The 19,258-nt window shown below is 41.8% G+C and overlaps 1 protein-coding gene across 10 annotated transcripts in view; it reads left to right on the top strand.

The window, feature by feature from the left end:
- Window positions 1–19,258, top strand: part of LOC136840249 (DDB1- and CUL4-associated factor 8-like) — a 444,913-nt gene that overhangs the window by 153,354 nt on the left and 272,301 nt on the right. For all 10 annotated transcript variants that reach the window (XR_010853567.1, XM_067106872.1, XM_067106869.1 and 7 more), the window contains one exon: window positions 2,844–3,009. Coding sequence is in view for 9 of the 10 variants with exons in the window: in XM_067106872.1 (XP_066962973.1) it covers window positions 2,844–3,009 (166 nt within the window). In the remaining variant the exon portion in view is untranslated. The remainder of the gene's footprint in view (window positions 1–2,843; window positions 3,010–19,258) is intronic.

Genomic DNA, 19,258 nt, shown 5'->3' with positions numbered 1-19,258 from the left:
CTCTCCATGAATGACTGTTTCAATTCATTCATTAATTTGTTCAGATGTTTTTCAGATTGAGTTTCAGGTTCTGCACTATTAGTTATCAGAATTTCAACACCATAACTGAGTTCCAGACTTTTTCAGGGATTTCTGAGCAGATAATAGCACCCACTCTACAGCCTTGCACTTTTCTGGCTTGATTGACAGCCCTTCTGAAAACAATAGAAAGAGAGGCTTCACACACTTTGAATATATCTAAAGAATTGGATGTAGCTCAGCTTGCATTTTGTGTCAACTCGATAGTAATATTAAAGATTTAACATTTCAAAGTAAAAGCTTGCAAATTATATATGTTGTACTGTATATACAGTAGCTACCACAAATTCAATATAATTGTTCATATAGTAGTTCAAACAGATATAGGGCTAGTATTAAATATATTATATTGTTGATTTAGTACTTACTTTTTGTAATTGGTGTTTGGTCTAGGGGTGCAAGAACTGGTTCAAGTGAGGTTGAAGGATTTTCTGCTATGAAGCAATCACTGTCATTTTTCACACCTTTAATTGGAGAAATGTTACTCAAATCACTGTCAAGAGTACGTGATTCACTTGAATCTTGATCAGACTTGTTTTCAGTGGTACTAAGTATAGTGGGGTTTTTCATTATAATTTTCCAACAGTTCACTCACAACAATGAGTCTTTTTTCAGTCTACCATCACATTTTTCAGCAAGTGTATCTGTCACTTTTCTAAGATTGATTGTTATGTATTTTTTGTGTTTTTTTAATTGGGTCCTGGCAGTATTTCAAATGTCGAACCCTTGTGATGTAATCTGTAAAGATATGAATACAGGAATATCAATTAGATAACATAAATTTTTAGAAAATATAGCTATGAACACTTGATGTTTTGAGCCTTGATAGTCTCTGAAGGTCAGAACACCGTACTCACCAGCCACCCAGTTATATGGCTGCAGCTGTACTAACCTGTGGACGAGGATGCTGAAATTAGACAAGTAGCAACTTGTTTCCACAGGTTGTTTAACAACACTGTTGATTGTTTCTCATAGCTTTTTATGATTGTTTCTCATAGCTAAGAACCCTGTCTTTGTTTTTATATCTATACAAAAATCTATATTGCAAAATATGAGCATAAGTGTGAAAAAATAGGTAGTTCACTGACGCCCGACTTATGAATATGGTGTTCACTGATAGGTTAGTTTCATGAAAAATACTTACATACACAAACTTTTTTTTGCTGATTCTAATAACTAATGCCCTTTCCTGTATTTTTTATATCTATAAAAAAATTCTCATTTGATACCCCAGAGGTCAAATTGTGACCTCAAATATTTTTTGTATATCTTTTATTTTTCAACCTAGAGTTTTAAAACCTGTATATTTGAATGCCTTGTCTCTTTTTTATTCTAAATATATTTATATATACATTTATGCAATTCTGACCATTATTAACCAAGTTATGGGTCTGTGAAAATGTGACCTCACACGTGACCTCAAATTTCCTGAGGTCATATCTTTTGAACCGTTTGTCGGATTGGTCTAAAAATTTCAGGAATGGATACAGGGCCTATGATTTCCAAATAAACCAAAATTTTATCAAAATCTGAGAGATAAGGGTGTTAATTTAAAAAAATTTTGGGTGATTTAACATAGAATGCCCCTTTTATCTCCACCCCTTCTCTAGTCAGGCCCACCAATACAACATCATCAGCAAACATCACACTCCATGGGACTTCTTCTCTGACATCTGATGTAATAACATCCATCACAAGGTCAAAGATGTAGGGACTGAGAGTTGAATCTTCATGTAAACCAACTCTTTTTAAATTTTTCTGTTGTTTATAAGTGCTCCTTACTTGAGTGTAACCTTTGCATACATATCCTGGACTACTTTAACATACATTTGTGAATCACCTTCTCTCTTCCTACATCTCCACTTCTTGCCTAGGTACCCAATCAGTATTGCCTTCTCCAGATCAATAAACACTATTCTATAGCCCTCTTTCTGCATGTTTTTCCATTGCTTGCTGTAGTGCAAAAATTGCATCTAAGGTACCCTTTCCTGGCATAAACCCGAATTGTTCTGTACTTATTGTTGTTTCATTCCTTATTCTTTTCTCTATAATTCATTCATATATCTTCATAGTATATCTCCCTTTCCCTTATATATTGGAACCATAATACTATTTCTCCAGATGTCCGGCATTTTTTCTTGGCGGTAGACCTTTGAAGGGAGGTCCAAGAGTATATCATCCCCTTCTCCTCCCAAGCATTTCCACACCTCAACTGGTATACTATCAGGTCCAACAGCCATTCCATTTTTCATTTTGTCAAGTGCTCTCTTCACTTCTTCTCTGGTGATATCTTGAACTGCTCTTACTCGTGGGTTTCCCTCTTCTCTTATTCGTCTGGGGTTGTCTTCATTTAATAGCTTCCCAAAATGTTCCTTCCATCTTGCTCTTATACAGTCTTCTCTTGACAAAACTCTTCCAGTTCAGTCCTTGATCTGCTTGATGTGCGTCAGATCTTTAGTTGCTCTATCTCTTCTTTTTGGTATATTGTAGATCATCCTCTGACCCTCTGATATTTCTACTTTCTCATACAGCTCATTTATTCCTTCTGCCTTTGCCCTTGCCACGGCCCTTTTTGCTTCTTTATTTGCGATTATCCAAGCCCTTTCATTTTCCACAGATTCATCCCTTTCATATATTATCCTTGCTTCTGATAGAGGGTAAGTACCAAAAATTGATTTCATCTTAAAAATCACTATTATAATTTCATCTTAAAAGAAAACAGTTCATTCTGCAATATGAAAACAATGTACTTATGGTTCTTACAGTATGAAGCATCACCAACGCCTACTGTGACTTGTGCAGTGTACAGCTGCAATGGAGATGCCGTGCTGGCTTCATACAACGATGATGACATCTACCTCTTTGACACGTCCCGTACAGATGCTGCTGATGCAGTCCACAGATATTCTGGACATCGAAATAATGCAACAGGTGAGTTCTGTTCTGTTAAAAGCATTATTGTCTAAAGGAACCCTATCGGTATAAAAGATATAAGATGTAATGAATTACTGGAACTGGAAACGGAAACGAAAATAAAAGGTTTAGTATTACAGGGTATTTAGATGAGGGTATGAAATATCTTGCTGAGATTGGAATTATTTGTTTTGCCACAAGGAAGGGAGGTTAATGAAACTGCTATATGTAGGTAACTAGTGTTAACAGCAGAATCTGAGGAATATGATGTAGAAATGTTTAAAAGATGGAAGTTCATAATGAAGAGGAAGGTTGATTTCAGCAAAACCAAGCAAATGGTCCCGATGGGAATTTAGGGATAACTATAAATCAAGTTGTTTCTCAAAAGGTGCTCAGGCTTGCAAAATCTATATGGAATAAGAGATTTTTAATTCCTGAAATATACAAGAAGAGTAAATGGGGAAGAGAGGAAGGAGGAGAGCACCATATTGTGGATGAATTGTAGGTCTTAGAAGAGTTAAATGGTTTCATTCACATTTGGGATAAACTGAATTATGAATTAGGTAATAACAGAATAGTAAGGAAAGGAGTAGCATAGATTAAGTCCATAGAGATTGCTTAACTACTGGCAAATAAAAGCATCCCATTAGAGTTTTGGAAAATTTGACCATGGAATTCTAATGACTGATGTTCTGAGTTCAGTTATAAGATATTCATTGCTAATGAAGTTATATAGAGAGATGTGTCATCCAGTGGCTAGAAAGTAAGATCTCAAAGATTGATATAGGATAGGAAAAGAAGGAATGTGTAAGAATTGGTTAGAAAAGTATTCTAGTAGAATTGAAAATAGCAGAACAAACACCTTTGGGAACACTGAGCAAATCATGGGAAAAGATCATAGATCAGGACATTGACCAGATGAGAATTAAGGTAGTAAATGAGACAAGAGTAATGTATTAAGAAAACTCAGATTCAGGCAGTCTCTCTGTACTTCATCCTTGCTAATCTTTTTCTTGCTGCCCTGTTAGCACCTAGTTCAGTTTATCCCAAATGTAAAAGAAATCATACACCTCTTTGAAGACCTACCCTTCAACCACAGTATGGTACTCTCCTCCCTCCTCTCTTCCCCATTTACTCATATATTTCAGGGATTAAAAATCTCTTATGAAGTTTTACTACAGGGTGGGGCAAATCAAATGCCCGAGTTTTGATAGGCTATTAGGGAAAGTAAAACAATACTTACAGAATTGTTGTTGTTTATTTGAATCAGTGATACAATGCCGTTTATGTGATCATTTTTGAAGATGGCATCAGAGATGGTGGCCATCTGTGGCGATCGACATTCAGTTGACACGATGTCTGTAAACATTACAGATTATTTGCTCTCGCAAATCTCAAGGGGTGATTGCAGCAATTTCCTATAAATGTGGGGATATTGTAGGAAATTGTTATAAGTCGGCCAAAATTTGGGAAGAATTGAAGATGCGAACCGGAGAGAAATTGCTGCACCCCTTGAGATGTGCCAAGAGCAGCCAAAAATCATTTATCGCTTCAGCAGTCATTCGCCAGATGGCCACTATCTTCCTGATGCCATCTTCAAAAGTGATCACACAAACAGCATTGTACTGATTCAAATAAACAACAAATGCCCTGTAAGTTATTGCTTACTTTTCCTAATAGATCAAACTCAGGCATTTGATTTGCCCAACCCTGTATAAAAACAGCCATGATGATGATAACTGCTTCAGCTCATGAAAACTTCTTATTCCTTCAAAATTTTCTTCCATGCCCTTTCTTTATATCTGCTTTTACTGTCCAACTTCAGATTTTTCTTCCTTCTTTCAGCCTCCTACATTTAAATTGAACTTAGTGATTTTATCAGACTACAGTACATACTTCATAATATTTGTACTACTTACTTTGAAAATTGTTATATAAGTTAATCCTACTCATAATACAGTAACAACTGTATTTGCCTCATTGGTCTCAGAGCAATTATATTTTTCTGTGTACTAGACCCAGTCTATTAATGTTGGTCAATTACAAATATGAAGTACCAGTCACTACTTTCGTTCAAGTAACTTTACCCAAGTAGTAAGCTCCTACACTGGCTTTACAACAATTGTCTGCTGTTTGTAGTGTGGCTGGCAAATTTGCAAAGATTGCCATATTTTTCAAAATAATTTTTTGCTTATACTTAAAGTTTGTGCAGCTTAGTTGGAAAATAAACAGTTACTGTAAATATGGAATAAATAAATGCACTGCAACTGATGGCAGCATAGCCCGCATCATGTACTGTATAGTCAACATAAAATAAAATTCTTCAAACTTTTCATGTTTGTAAGTGTACTTTAATCATTTCTTCTCCTCATTTCATAGCACATTTTTAAAGAATATTCTACTAGTCTTTTGTAATGATAAATTTGTTTAAACTCGTAATAGTGTAGTGTTTAACAAATTATCATAATATGTTTATACCTGATATAAGAGGAATGTGTATACAAAATTTCAGTGCAGGGAAGCATTTTTAGTTTTCTGTAAAAGAAAACTGTTATGTCAGCTTTGTCTGTCCATCTGCACTTTTTTCTGTCCGCCCTCAGATCTTAAAAACTACTGAGGCTAGAGGGCTGCAAAATGTATATTTCTGGGTTATCCGACCTGTGTCAGCCGGTGAAATAACCATTCAGCACTTATTTCTAGGTAAATCTATTGCTAAATATACCAGAGAAAAGCTAAATGCAAAGCTGGAGTTACTACCCCAGTGCGAGCTCCATAAAATGGAGTCGTGTATGAGAAAGGGTGAGATTGTCACAATCACAGGCCTCCGCCCTGTAGACATTCCCAATGTCAAAAGTCCCCAGAGTGAGGTGCGATACAAACCCCCGCACAGCCGCGGACTATATCAACAAACCAGCACCACCTTCATTCCATTTTTAGCACGCATCCTTTTTGTTGCTTTTTGGTTGGTGCGCCTTATTTTGTGCCTTTTTTCTGGGAAGTATGGCTTCCGTCCAGGATTTATCATCCCTAAGTTGAGTACCATCTCTTTATTTTATTTTTAGGCAGTTGAGGCTCCTTATTTCCTCTAATTTTATAATTGGGTTGATATAATGTCGCCGTCTTGTCCGCTTCCTCCCGGCCTCATGTGACCTTCAGTCTCGGTGGGGTTTTTTGCTGGGGCTTGGCTCCCTTCCATTTATTTATGCTCTTATGTTTTTATTTATCCTACATAATTCATATTTGGTTTAATTATTTATAGTTTTGCTACCCTTCCTGGGAGGTGCAGGTCCTATTCGCTTAGGCTATGGTTTCCCCTCAGGCCTATCCGTTTTTAATCAGTCTTATTTGATTTTATTTAGGGACCTTCACCTCCTCCAGTTCTTGGGTATTTTATTTGAGATGGTACTGTTATGCCTATTAGTTTCATTTTATGCCTAGCTTAACGGGATGATTTAGATATTTTTTGGATTTTGTTCATTGTTATTTTTAGTGAAGGTCGGCATTATTTCCCATCCGCGCTCATATCGCGTTGGGTTTTGCTTCACCTTTCTACATGTGTCATTTATAATTTGATATTATTTATATTTTTTTTTTTGTGATTTGGTTAACTTTTAGGTTAGTCTGTTAGATACCGTGTTTTCCCTCCTGGGCTAGCCTCCTGGCTGCTGGTCGGCTTATGTTAGGTTAGCCTAGGGAGTTAGGCTATTAGCTTAATCGGTTCTCTTCCTTGGGAGGAAGGTTAGGTGTAGGAGGGCCTCATGTTCTGGCGCCTTCCTGATGTTTGTTGCCTGGATGGAGGTGTCAGGCCATGTTGACCTCCCTCTCCCTGTTTTGGCCTTTCTGTTGGGCTCCCGAGTCCTAGTAAGGTTAAGCTGAAATAGCGAGGGTCTCTCTTTCGTAGCCTACCCTTGTCCGAGCCGCAGCCTGGGCAGCATTCCAGCTTCATGGATTCCCCTCTCCCACCTCCTTTCCCTTGGTCCCTTCTGCATATTTTGTTAACTTATCAAGACTTGAGAGCTCTTAGCCCCTGATCCTTTCCGTTAATAGCCTAACATTCCTTACCCTTTCCCTTTGCATTGATTGGTTCTCCTTGTTCTCTACCCAGGGCTTCCAATCTTAACCGATCAGCACCCTGAGAACTTGTCTGGTGTCTGGGGTGCCTCCCCACTCCTGGCCACCATACCTTGTTTACCATTCTTTGCGCTCTTTGGCCTTGAGGTCCCTGTCCTCTCTTCTTCTTCCGTGTTAGTCATTCATACATGTTCACCCTCGGGAGAAGAAGGTGGGCCTCCATGGCGTCCGGGGGTGCTCTCTCACTCCTGGCCGCCCTCCACTGGTCCCCCTCCATTGGCCTGTCCTCCCTTCCTAGCGTCAGTGTGAATGTTTTTCCCCAGCCAGGGTGTCGTTCTTGTAGCCCGCCTCGCATGGAAAATATTGATAGCCAATTAGAGTTTTCCGCCTGACTGTCTTCTGTCTCATTTTCACATGTAGCTAGTGTTTATCCTCTGTTCTATTCATTTAGAACTTTGAACATCTTACCAGGTATCTATCTTTCTAGACTAGTTTATTTATGTGTTTTCCGCTAGGTAGTCGGGCTTTCGTTACTCTCCTTTCTTAATACCACTCCGGTGGGTATGTTGTGGTCGGTCGGTGCTCACCACACCTCCGCCCGTCACTGTATCGGCGTAATGTGACTCCCCGGCACCAAGCGAAATTTTTGGTCATAACCAATTTAATCTTAAGTTAACCATTCACTGTATTTACTTTATTTATTGACGATGTTATTGGCGGGACCTCTTGTTTCTCGGATTAAGGTTGACCTTTTAGCGGTCCCCCCCATTTTATTTTAATTTTTATTTGTCATGTATGTTTAGATGGACCTCATCATCGCCGGAATTTTCCGGCGGGTCTGACCGTCATTTTGCATGCCCAGTCAATCTTTATTATCCTAAGATGCTACTACCGGCGTGCCTTATTAGCATACTCATGTACCCATCCACTTACAGGTGGTGTGTGTTGTCAGGAGCAGGGGTGGCGGTCCTCCAACAGGCGAGTGGGCATGAGGTCTGTAGAGTCCCACTCCCGGGTGCGCCGTCCACGTGGAGGATCTAGTCGTCTGGCACCCCGATGGTTGTGAGGTGTACACGCTCTCTATGAGCGGTTCTGGATGAGTCGGTAAGCTCGAATTTTTCAGTTCCGGTTCATAGTTCCCTTTGAGTTACGTCTCTTGTGGCTATTGAAGATATCTTTGACAGTTGGAGATTTCGTTAGTGACATTCTCCTTCTTTCAGGTTGACCGCAGCTCCCGAGACTCTTCGGCTCTTGACCCTCAAGACCTGGGTCAGCGGCCGGGAGGAACGCTGGGCGGGAAGCCCATGTCCTTTCAAGGAAATCTGCAGGGTTCTCTTCCCGGCGCCTGGATCTCAGCGTCAGTTTTCGGACGAAGTGGCCGCCCCTTTGATCGCTGGGATCCGAGATGACCAACCCTCCCAGGAGGAAGCGGCCATTTGCGGAGAGGTTACGGAAGATGTTGTGGCATTGAACCTGAATTTGGAGCCATGAACGTGGACCTGGATCTCCAAGCAGGTAAGGGGGTAAGTGAGGCAGAGTGATTACTTGTTCAGCTCTCCTTCTTCTTCTGCTTCCTCTTTCAGGGATTTGTGAAATCCTCTTGCCTTATGGACAGGTGCAAGGTCTACCGTCCCTAAAGGTAAAATCAATAAAGAAAAAGACCTGAAAACCCCAGAAAGTCCACTCCAGGGTTCCTCGAAGACGCCACGGCCCTAGTCCCGTGCCGTCCACGAGCAAGGCCTCTACCTCTGGGAAGGATCAAGAGCGAAACAGAGTAAGGAGGTCCCCCTCCTTCCTTTGGTGCAGAAAGCTTTTGCCGAACTTCTTATGCAGAAGCTCGACAGGAGAGTGGAAGAGCCAGCTGTCACAACTCTCATCTCAGCTGTCATCCTCCAACGCTTCCATTCTTTCCCTGTCACAGCAGATTAAGTCCCAAGAGAACTTGATCTCAGGGGTTCATGCGGCACAGAGCGCCGGATCCTTTTCTGTCCCGGACACCTCCAGCCTTCCTCCCTTTGATAAGGGAATCCTGGCGCCTAACCCTTTATGCTCCCCAGCATGAAGACACCTTACCATTGAAGGTCTAGGCACCCGCAGGTTGGAGGAGAGTTCTTCCACCTGGTCTGGAGCCTCCTTACCCAAGTACGCCAGACTTCACGGAGGAGGCATGGATAAGGTCCGACAAGGTCCCCAAGGAGACTGTCATCTTCCGAGGGACCAGGCTCAATCCTCTCTACTCCACTGACGGAGTGGCAAGCAGAGAACACTAAACTTACCCGGCCAAGGGTACGTTCACAATGTTCTCTTTGGGGGAGGCTCTCCACCCCTTGCACTACAAAGGTGGCCTTGCTCACAAGTCAGGCAGGCATGGAGGGCAAACCCCTTCCTCATCTTCGGGAGACAGATCCCACCTCTCTAGTCTTCCCGGAGATTCTGAGTTCTGGGAGGAGCTCCGGCCACCTTCACAGTAACTAGGCTCGACCCGGACTGGGCGCTCTAACCTTTTCAGCGAGCAACTCCAAGATCCCGGATTCGCTCCTGAAGGCTGAAGCCGACACTAAGGACAGGCTTAGCAGATCCTTAAATTCTCTGACTCTGGCGGAGGCAACGGTGGTATGTCTATAGCGAAGACTCTCTATTTCAGGTCCTGACAAAATCTCTCTTGGCAAGTTTTCCAGCAGACCTTCACGATTTCATCACGGCCCCGGATGAACTGCTGGAAGCACATCTTTTCGGCAGCTTCTATCCGTCATGAGCCTAACAGGCTTATGAAGAGCTCCATCTGGGGGCTAATCTCTTCCCCAAGAAGAGGTAGACAGTCCTAGCCGAAGCAACCAGGGGCCAATCAAAGTCTCCGCTCGTTGGGGCCTTCCATAAGCGGAAACTAACTGAGTCCGCGGACCTCATCCCAAACCGGGAAGAGGTTTAGAAGTTTAAAAGGCTCCCAACTCAGACTGTCTTGCAGGCTGTCCAGGTCCCTCCAGCCGGTCAGCCTTCAACCTCCCATGCCCAACCTCAGCCTCAGTGCGTGCTGGTTCAATCCAGCTCATCAGTCCCTCGCTGCCCCCTTATGTCTCTTCCCCGGCTTCAATGCTTCATATGAAAGCCAGGGCATTTCGTTCAATCCAAATGCAAGGGAACCAGGGCCAGGGGATACTTTAGAGGTAGGGCAGCACCTCGCCTCCTCCCGAGGAAGAGGAGGCAGAGGTTCCAGAGGAGGCAGACCATCTCCCGCCCAGTGAGATCTCTCAGGTAGGTGGGAGGTTGTATCATTCGGGACCAATGGAGTTTCAGTCCATGGGCCCAGAGCATAGTCTCCAAAGGCCTGGGGTGGAGTTGGAGCAGAGGTCCTCCCCTAGTCAGGTTTCATCAATCACCGTCCAAAGCCTCCAGGACTTCGTGAAGGATCTATTACAAAAGAGGGCAATAAAAAAGCGAGACATTTGAAGTTTCAAGGCAGACTGTTCAGTGTTCCAAAGAAAGGTTCCAGTCAACAAAGAGTAATTCTAGACATGTCCCGTCTAAATTCTTACATTCAATGCGACAAATTTCAGTGCTTACAATCCTCGCAGGTTCGACCCTACTGCCCCGTGAGCCGTACCACCTCTATAGATCTTTCAGACGCCTTATTATCACGTCCCGATTGCGAGAAGGTTCTCTCCTTATCTGGGGTTCAGACTGGGAAAGCAAGCATACTCGTTCAGAGTCATGCCATTCGGTCTCAATATAACCCCCAGAATTTTCACCAAACTGGCAGATACGGTAGTTCAGCAACTACGGTCTCAAGGGATCATGTTGCCGCATACCTGGGCGATTGGATCATTTGGGCACCCAACGCCAGCGAATGCCGGAAAGCAACAGCCATAGTAATCGGTTTTCTGGAATCTCTAGGCTTCCAAATAAACAGGGAGAAATCCGCCTATTCCGGGAGAGTCGCTTTCAATGGTTAGGGATCCAGTGGGACCTACGTTCACACAAACTATCTCTTCCGCCAGCCAAACGGAGAAATAGCCAAAGGAACCAGACAGTTCCTCAAGAACAAGAAAGCTTCCTGCCGTACCCAAGAAAGAGTCTTAGGCTCTCTTCAGTTTGCTTCAGTAACGGATCTGCTTCTGAAAACCAAACTGAAGGATATAAACACAGTATGGCGGAGCAGGCCAACATCAGGTTCAGAGACAGGTGTCTCTAATTCGCCAATTTTGAAAAAGAGACTCCGGCCTTGGACAACAGTCAAGAGCTTATCAAAGTCAGTACCACTCCAATTTCCCCTCCGGCATTAGTGATTCAACCGATGCTTCTCTAAGCGGTGGGGAGGATACTCTCAACACAAGAAAGTTCAGGGACATGGTCCACTATGTTCCGCCAGTTCCATATCAATGTTCTGGAAGCAATGGCAGTCTTTCTAACCTTGAAGAAGCTGCGTCCAAACAGTCTGATCCATATCAGACTGGTCTTGGACAGCGCAGTGGTGGTGCATTGTATAAACAGGGAGGTTCCAAGTCGAGCCGGATCAACCAGGTTATGATAGCAATATTCTCCTTAGCAAACAAACACCAGTGGCATCTGTCTGCTACTCATCTGGCAGGAGTTCGGAATGTCATTGCAGATTACCTATCCAGGACAACTCCGCTGGAGTCGGAATGGTCCTTGGACAAAACATCATTCGAATGGATTTGCAGTCAGGTCCCAGGTCTCAGGTAGATCTCTTTGCAACAGAATGCAACCACAAACTTCCCTGTTATGTGGCTCCCAACCTAGACCCTCTGGCTCACTCCACAGATGCAATGTCGATAGATTGGAACAAGTGGCGGAGGATCTATCTGTTCCCTCTAGTAAACCTGTTGATGAAAGTCCTTCACAAGCTCAGGACATTCAAAGGTCAGGTGGCTCTGGTAGCTCCCAACTGGTCAAGAGCAACTGGTTTCTTCTAGAGCTGAAGCTTTGGTGCATACAGATCCCCAATCCAAAACTGACAAATAGTACAAACTCAGACTGTGTCAGCTTCCTCAAGAGTTCAGAATGCCCTGGCTTTATGGATTTCATGAAGTTTGCAGCTCAGAAAGATGCTAATATTGACCCTATTAACACTTTGTTCCTAGAATCAGACAAAAGGGAATCCACTCTCAGACAATATGACTCAGCAGTTAAGAAATTAGCACTCTTCTTAAAAGAATCTGAAGCTTAACTATAATGACCACGAACCTAGCAATCTCATTTTTTTAGGTCATTATTTGAAAAGGTCTTGCCTCTAGTACCATTACTACAGCCAAATCAGCTTTAAAAAGATATTTTTACATGGATTTAATATTAATTTAACGGATTCTTATTTTTCCTCAATCCCCAGAGCATGTGCTCGTTTGAGGCCAGTAACCCGCCCACACACGATTTCCTGGTTCTTAAATGACGTCCTTAAATTAGCATCAGAAACTGATAATCAGAATTGTTCATTCTTAAGTTTACTGAGGAAGACCTTATTCTTAATTAGTTTAGCTTCAGGTGCTAGAATTTCTGAACTGTCTGCCCTGTCTAGAGAGCCCAATCATATTGATTTCCTTCCATCAGGTGAAGTGTTGCTAGCCCCTCATCTTAAGTTTCTAGCTAAGAATGAAGATCCTCAAGATAGATGGTCTCCCTGGAAGGTCGTTCTCTCCCACAAGACCTATCACTATGTCCGGTCTTTACTTTAAAGGCTTATTTAGACAGGACCTCTCAAATAACTTCAGGGCCTCTGTTTGTGAGAGAAGGTGGAGGAACTATTTCTATGAAGGCCATCAGACAACAGATCTTATATTTTATTAAACAAGCAAACCCAGAATCAGTTCCAAGGTCCATGACATTCAGGCGGTGGCCACCTCCACTAATTATTTTCATCATATGAATTTTGAGGATCTTAAAAAATATACAGGGTGGAAATCTCCTGGTTTTCAAACGCCACTATTTGAAATCCTTAGAAGCTCTGAAATTCACCATAGTGGCGGCAGGAGGCATTGTTCCTCCCCTCTATTTAATTCACTTTTATATCTCTTTAACCTCGGTCACTTTTCCTCCTCCACCTACCTGCCTCATTTATTCCCTTTACCATCACCTCCGGGTCAGGCATACTTCACAGCCTGTCTCCTGACCATGTTGCATTTTGTATTTGTCCCCTGTTATTAGTATTTAAGTCACGTTTTTCATGTTCTAATGTTCTCTTGTCTTATGGGACATAGTTCCCCACCTTATTATAGTTTATGTCTTTATATATAATTTTCAACTTGGATAATTAAAAATCTTTTGGAATTATAGTTTTATTTCTTTTCACGATGGTATTTTGATTCTCTGTTATTATTTCACCGGGTGACACAGGTTACTTAAAGAAAAAGGATTTTGACAAAGGAAAATCTATTTCTGGGGGAGACTGTGTCACCCGGGTGACCCACCTCTGTTCTTCCTTTCCCCTAGTTAAAATACCATTCTTAGGTGGGGTGCTAACATGGAATGCAGGTGGCGCTGGTTTGTTGATAGTCCGCGAGCTGGTGCGGGCGTTGTATCGGCACCTCGCTCTGGGGGGGATTTTGACATTGGGAATGTCTACAGGGCGGAGGCCTGTGATTGTGACAATCTCACCCTTTCATATACATGACTCCATTTTATGGAGCTCGCACTGGGGGTAGTAACTCCAGCTTTGCATTTAGCTTTTTTCTCTGGTATATTTAGCAATGGATTTACCTAGAAATAAGTGCTGAATGGTTATTTCACTGGGTGACACAGGTCTCCCCCCAGAAATAGATTTTTCCTTTGTCAAAATCCTTTTTTAACAGTTCATCACCCAACTTGATAGTTCAAACAAAAATATACCTCAAACTAGCATCCCAGAACACCCCAATATCATTTCAAAGTCATCTTACAACTACCTTAGTTTAACCAGACCACTGAGCTGATTACCAGCTCTCCTAGGGCTGCCGAGAAGGATTATATTTATTATATGTGGCTAAGAACCAACTGGTTACCTAGCAAAGGGACCTTAGCGCTTAATGTGGAATCCGAACCACATTATAACGAGAAATGAATTTCTATCACCAGAAATAAATTCCTCTAATTCTTCATTAGCCGGTCAGAGAATCGAACGTGGGACCAGCAGAGTGCTAGCTGAGAACGATACCCACCCATCTAATGAGGAACTTTACCCACCTACAACTGTTACTCTTTAAGTATCCCCTATTACTCAGGCGCACGTTTTCTTTTGCCTAACGTAAATTTGCACATTGTTCTGTACATACTATAATGCACTGGGTGTACATTTTACATGTACTGATATTTTCCTATGTTGTAAGATGATTTTAAAATGGTATTTACCGTACTGTACGTGTTTTAGGATAGTGCAATGGAAGGCTCCCCCGTCCGTATTCATTGTGGTTGCCACAACCATCTGCGAATATCGAAAATCTGCAATGTATTGGAAACCCCTCTAAAAATGCTTACAACTGCCTATTTTCATGTTATATTTCTGACTAAACACATTTATTATGATAAAAAAATTATTTACTAATTTTCAAATATTAATATTATTGTAAATACAAAAAAATATCAGTAAAATGTATTTTACTGATATTCTTAAAGTTTGAGGTGCATTCCATATGAGTTTCAAGGGATAAAAATTTATCCCCCACCTCATGGAGCATCCTCAAAAGTTTGGACAGAACTTCCAGACAGGACCTCATCCTCCTCCACTTCGTCCCCTGAACGTGGAATAGATACACTATATATTGATGAAAACTTTTCTGTTAACTACTTAACCCTTAAACGCCGACTGGACGTATCATACGTCAACTAAAATTGTCTGTTGGGTGCAAGTCAGTACCCCATCGTCGACTACAAAAAACTTCAACCTTTGGTCATCCTTTATTTGACGGTAAATGGCTAAAAACGCAATTGTAAGCTAAAACTCTTACATTCTAGTAATATTCAATCATTTACCTTAATTTTGCAATAAACTGAAGTCTCTAGCACAATATTTCGATTTATGGTGAATTTTTGAAAAAATATTTTCCTTATGTCCGCACGGTAACTCTGCGAACATCTCAGAAATTGGAGAAGTCACGTTGTCGTAATGTTTGCACCGTTTTATATTAGTCGTTACATAAAGTTTTTATATGAAAATGTTTGCAATTTCATGTAGAATACAACAGAAAATAACTCATGGTTGTAGCTTTTTAACAGTTTTGAAATATTTTCATATAAATCACGATAAATAGAAAAATTTGACTTTCGGTCAACTTTAACTCGAAAATGGTCTAAAAACTGCAATTGTAAGCTAAAACACTTACAGTCTAATAATATTCATTCAATTAGCTTCATTTTTCAACAAACAGGAAGTCTCTAGCACAATATTTCGATTTATGGTGAATTTTTGAAAAACATTTTTTACGTCCGTATTAATTAATTCATGCATCATTTGTGATAATATTTTCTCTGTGTTGCTTTGATCGTTTTACAATTTGTTATATACCAAAATCATGAAATTTAGTGTACAATACAAAGAAAAAAAATAACCCGTTAGCTTTAACCGTTTTGCTCACAGCACGATTTGTGTAAAATTATATATGAAAATTTTTTTTCGCTGTCATATATTTCAATATTTATATATGATAATGATATTTTTTCATTTCTGATGGTTGCATACTAAACTTCAGGCAATGACAAAAAAGGAGCCAAAAATGAACTCTTAATCTTAAAACTAAGCGTGCTGTGATTTTTTTGAAAAAATTTTTTCCGCTTCGGTGCTAACTCCTGAACGCCGCCGGCACACGGGAGACGTTTTTGTAAATAGAGGCTCGGTGTTAGAGGGTTAAATATGTAAAGTTCTGTTTATAAAAGTAAGAGATCCTTGTATAAAGAAAAATTATCATTGTAAAATAATGTACCATATATTTCCGCGTATAAGACGACCTTTAAATCATAAAATTCACCCCTAAAAATTGGAGGTCATCTTTTACTACCATTCTAAAAATCTAATCTTGAATTCTGAGTGATGTTTATCGGTAGGCTACCCTCAGCCTTGTGTGATAACCACTGACATACGTGAAAAGATTAACATTATGAAATAAACTGATAATACAGGCAGTCCCCGGTTTACGACGGGGGTTCCATACCTATGCCGTGTCGAAAACCAAAAATCGTTGTAAATCAAAAAATTGTCGAAAATCATCAAAAATCCAAAGAAAACCTCACTTTTAATGCTTTGGGTGTATTGAAAACAATGTAAACTGCATTTTTATTGAGTTTTTCATAAAAAAAAAAACCTCTGAATTTTGATTTCTGGGTTTCCCGACCTGTGTCAGCCGGTGAAATAACCTTTCAGCACTTATTTCTAGGTAAAGCTATTGCTAAATATACCAGAGAAAAGCTAAAAGCTAAGCCGGGTTACTATCGGTATAGCTCCATGGTATGGAGTCGTGTATGAGAAAGGTGGTGAGATTGTCACAATCACAGGCCTCCGCCTGTAAACCTTCCCAATGTCAAAAGTCCCTCAGTGAGGTGCCGTTACAAACCCGCACCACTTTCGGACTGTAAACAACTCCGGCGTCACCCACATTCCACATTTAGCACGTCCGCTATTGTTGTGTCGTCTTTGGCGCTTGTTTTGATTGTTTAAGCAACGGCATCCTCCTTGGATTCTTCACCTAAGTTGAGTACCATCTCTGTATTTTATTTTAGGTGGTTGAGGTGCTTTATTTCCCTCTAATTTAATAATTAGGGGGATTTAATTACCAGTCTCATCCCCTTCTCCCGACGCCATGTGACCTTCAAGAGAGGATTAGGGTTCTTCCTTCCTTTCTCTTTTTGTACCCTTTTGTTTATTATATATATATATATTCAATTGGGTTTTATATTATTGTCATCCTTCTCTGGGGAAGTTTTAGTTATTTCGTTTAGGCTTGAGTTTTCCCCTCGGGCCTATCCTTTTATCCCTTGTTATACGTGTTATAATTTGGACCTTCACTTCCTCCAGTGCTTGGATACTTTGTTTGAGATGGTACATTTATGCTCATCTTGCTTATTTTAAGCCTAGCGCATGGATGTCTTTGATATTTACGGATATTATCCTGTATTTTTTATCTGGGAGGTCGGCCATTTTCCCTCCGCGCTCATATCGCGTTGGGCTTGGTCTTCCCTTCTACATATGCTCTTATGATTACTTAGATCATTATTATTTTGCCTAGGTTAAGTTAACTGTAAGCTAGTGGAGTAGATACTTCCCCTGGGTTTCCTTCCTCAGCCTCTGGCTGTGTTAGGCTAGCCTAGGTTGTGGCTTGGCGGTCTCTTCCTTGCTAGGAGAGAAGGTTAGTGTGTAGGAGGGTCCATAGTTGGAGTTCCCTTTTATGGCGTTGGTTAGTGAGTTGGGCTTGAAATTCTCCTCTCCCTATTTTAGGCCTTTCCATTTAGACTCTACAGTCCTAAAAAAAGGTTAAGCTGGGATATCGAGGGTCCCTATGTAGCCTACCTCCTTCCGAAGCCACATCTCGGTTATTCTCCATTTTCATGTTTATACCCTCTCCTACCACATCCTCTTTCCTAACCACCCCCACTCTCCCACCTTGGTTCGCTTTCATATTATATGTTAACTTACAAGGCCTAGAGTTTGATCCTTCCCTTTCGCCATAGCCCTATATCCCTTCCTCTGCATTGATTGATCTGTTCTCTCGCTTTGGTCCTGACCTTATCCGGTCACACCTCGAGACCACAGTCGAGGACCGGGGTGCTACCACACCCCTGTTTCCCATCCCTTTCTTTGCTTTGGCCTTGAGTGTTCCCTGTCTTCCTCTCTCTCAGTATCGTTCGTACATGTTTGTCGATCGCAGGGAGGAAGTTTGGATCTCATGCGCCCGAGTGTGCCTACCCACCCCTGGTCGCTACCCTGGTTCCTGCACTCATGGCCTATATCAACCTCCCCTCCTCCTTGTGTCAGTGGGCGCATTTTTCCCAACCGATCCGTTCTTGAACATACCTCGGGTGGGGAGAATGGTGTTCACGTTCCAGTTGGGGTTTCCACCTGACTGTCTTCCTCGTCGTTCACACGTTATGACACTTATATTATCCTTTTCAAGTACTATATCCCAGTATCTACTCTCCGCCAGCTAACTATCTTGGTGTTTTCTCTGCTAGGTGGTGGGATGTCCTTGTCGCCTTCCACTCGGTGGGTATGGTGTTTGGTCGGACGGTGCTCACTACACCCCCTCCGCCGTCATTTTATTGAAGTACAGGACTCCCCTGCTCCAGCGGAAATATCCACCTTATAGTTGATCTTTCCTAGTCGTTAAATGTATTTATTCATTTTATATATATATATATATTATTTATTCTATTATATTTATACATACCTTTTGGGACATCTCCAGATTAACTCCGGCGGTCCTTTAGGTTTCTTGCATGTTCAGTAGGCCTTTAACCTCCCCGGTTTGCTCTGGGACCTGTCTGGATATGGTTTTCTATATATATATATATTTTATTTTATTATTTAATATTATTTTGTAATTAACTGTCCTTTTGGGACCTTTCCCGTCGCTCCGGAGTAACTCCGGCGGTCCCTCTAGGTAGTTAATCATGATCGTTCCAGTAGCCCCCCTTATTCCCCGGTTAACTCCGGCGGGACCTACTTGGATAACTATTATACCAAGACACTGCTCCGGCAGTCTTATTAGCATACTCATTTATCGATCAACTTACAGATGGTGCATTGTCAGGAGCAGGGGTATCATGTGCTGAACCAGGCCAGCGGGCATGAAGTTTTGCAGGTCCCACTCGGTTGCGCAGTCCACGTGGGGACCTGACTGTTTGGCACCCAGGCGGTTTGAAGTGTGCTACGCTCTCTATGAGCAGGTTCTAGATGAGTCGGTAAGTTAGTTTTCCACTTCCGATTCACGTTTAACCTCAGTTTATTCTTTTATGGATAATTGTAACATATTCTCCCTTTAGGAGGCTCAGTCACCTGTCTTTCTCCCCCCTTTCAGATTGACCGCAGCTCTCGGGACTCCCCTTGTCGACCCTTAAGACCTGGGTAGACGGGAGGAGCGTCGAGGAACGCCGGGCAGGGAAGCCCTACATCCTCCCAGGGACGCGTTCTCTTCCCGGCGCCTGGATCTCGCCGGTTGCGAGGACGAGATAGCCGCCCCTTGATCGCTGGGATCCGGGAGATAGCGCAGCCCTCCCAAGAAGA

Source organism: Macrobrachium rosenbergii, chromosome 7 (assembly GCF_040412425.1).
Source record: "Macrobrachium rosenbergii isolate ZJJX-2024 chromosome 7, ASM4041242v1, whole genome shotgun sequence".
NCBI classification, from domain to species: Eukaryota; Metazoa; Arthropoda; class Malacostraca; order Decapoda; family Palaemonidae; genus Macrobrachium; species Macrobrachium rosenbergii.
The sequence above is the reverse complement of the archived record's forward strand: the minus strand, read 5'-3'. Positions and strand labels throughout refer to the sequence as shown.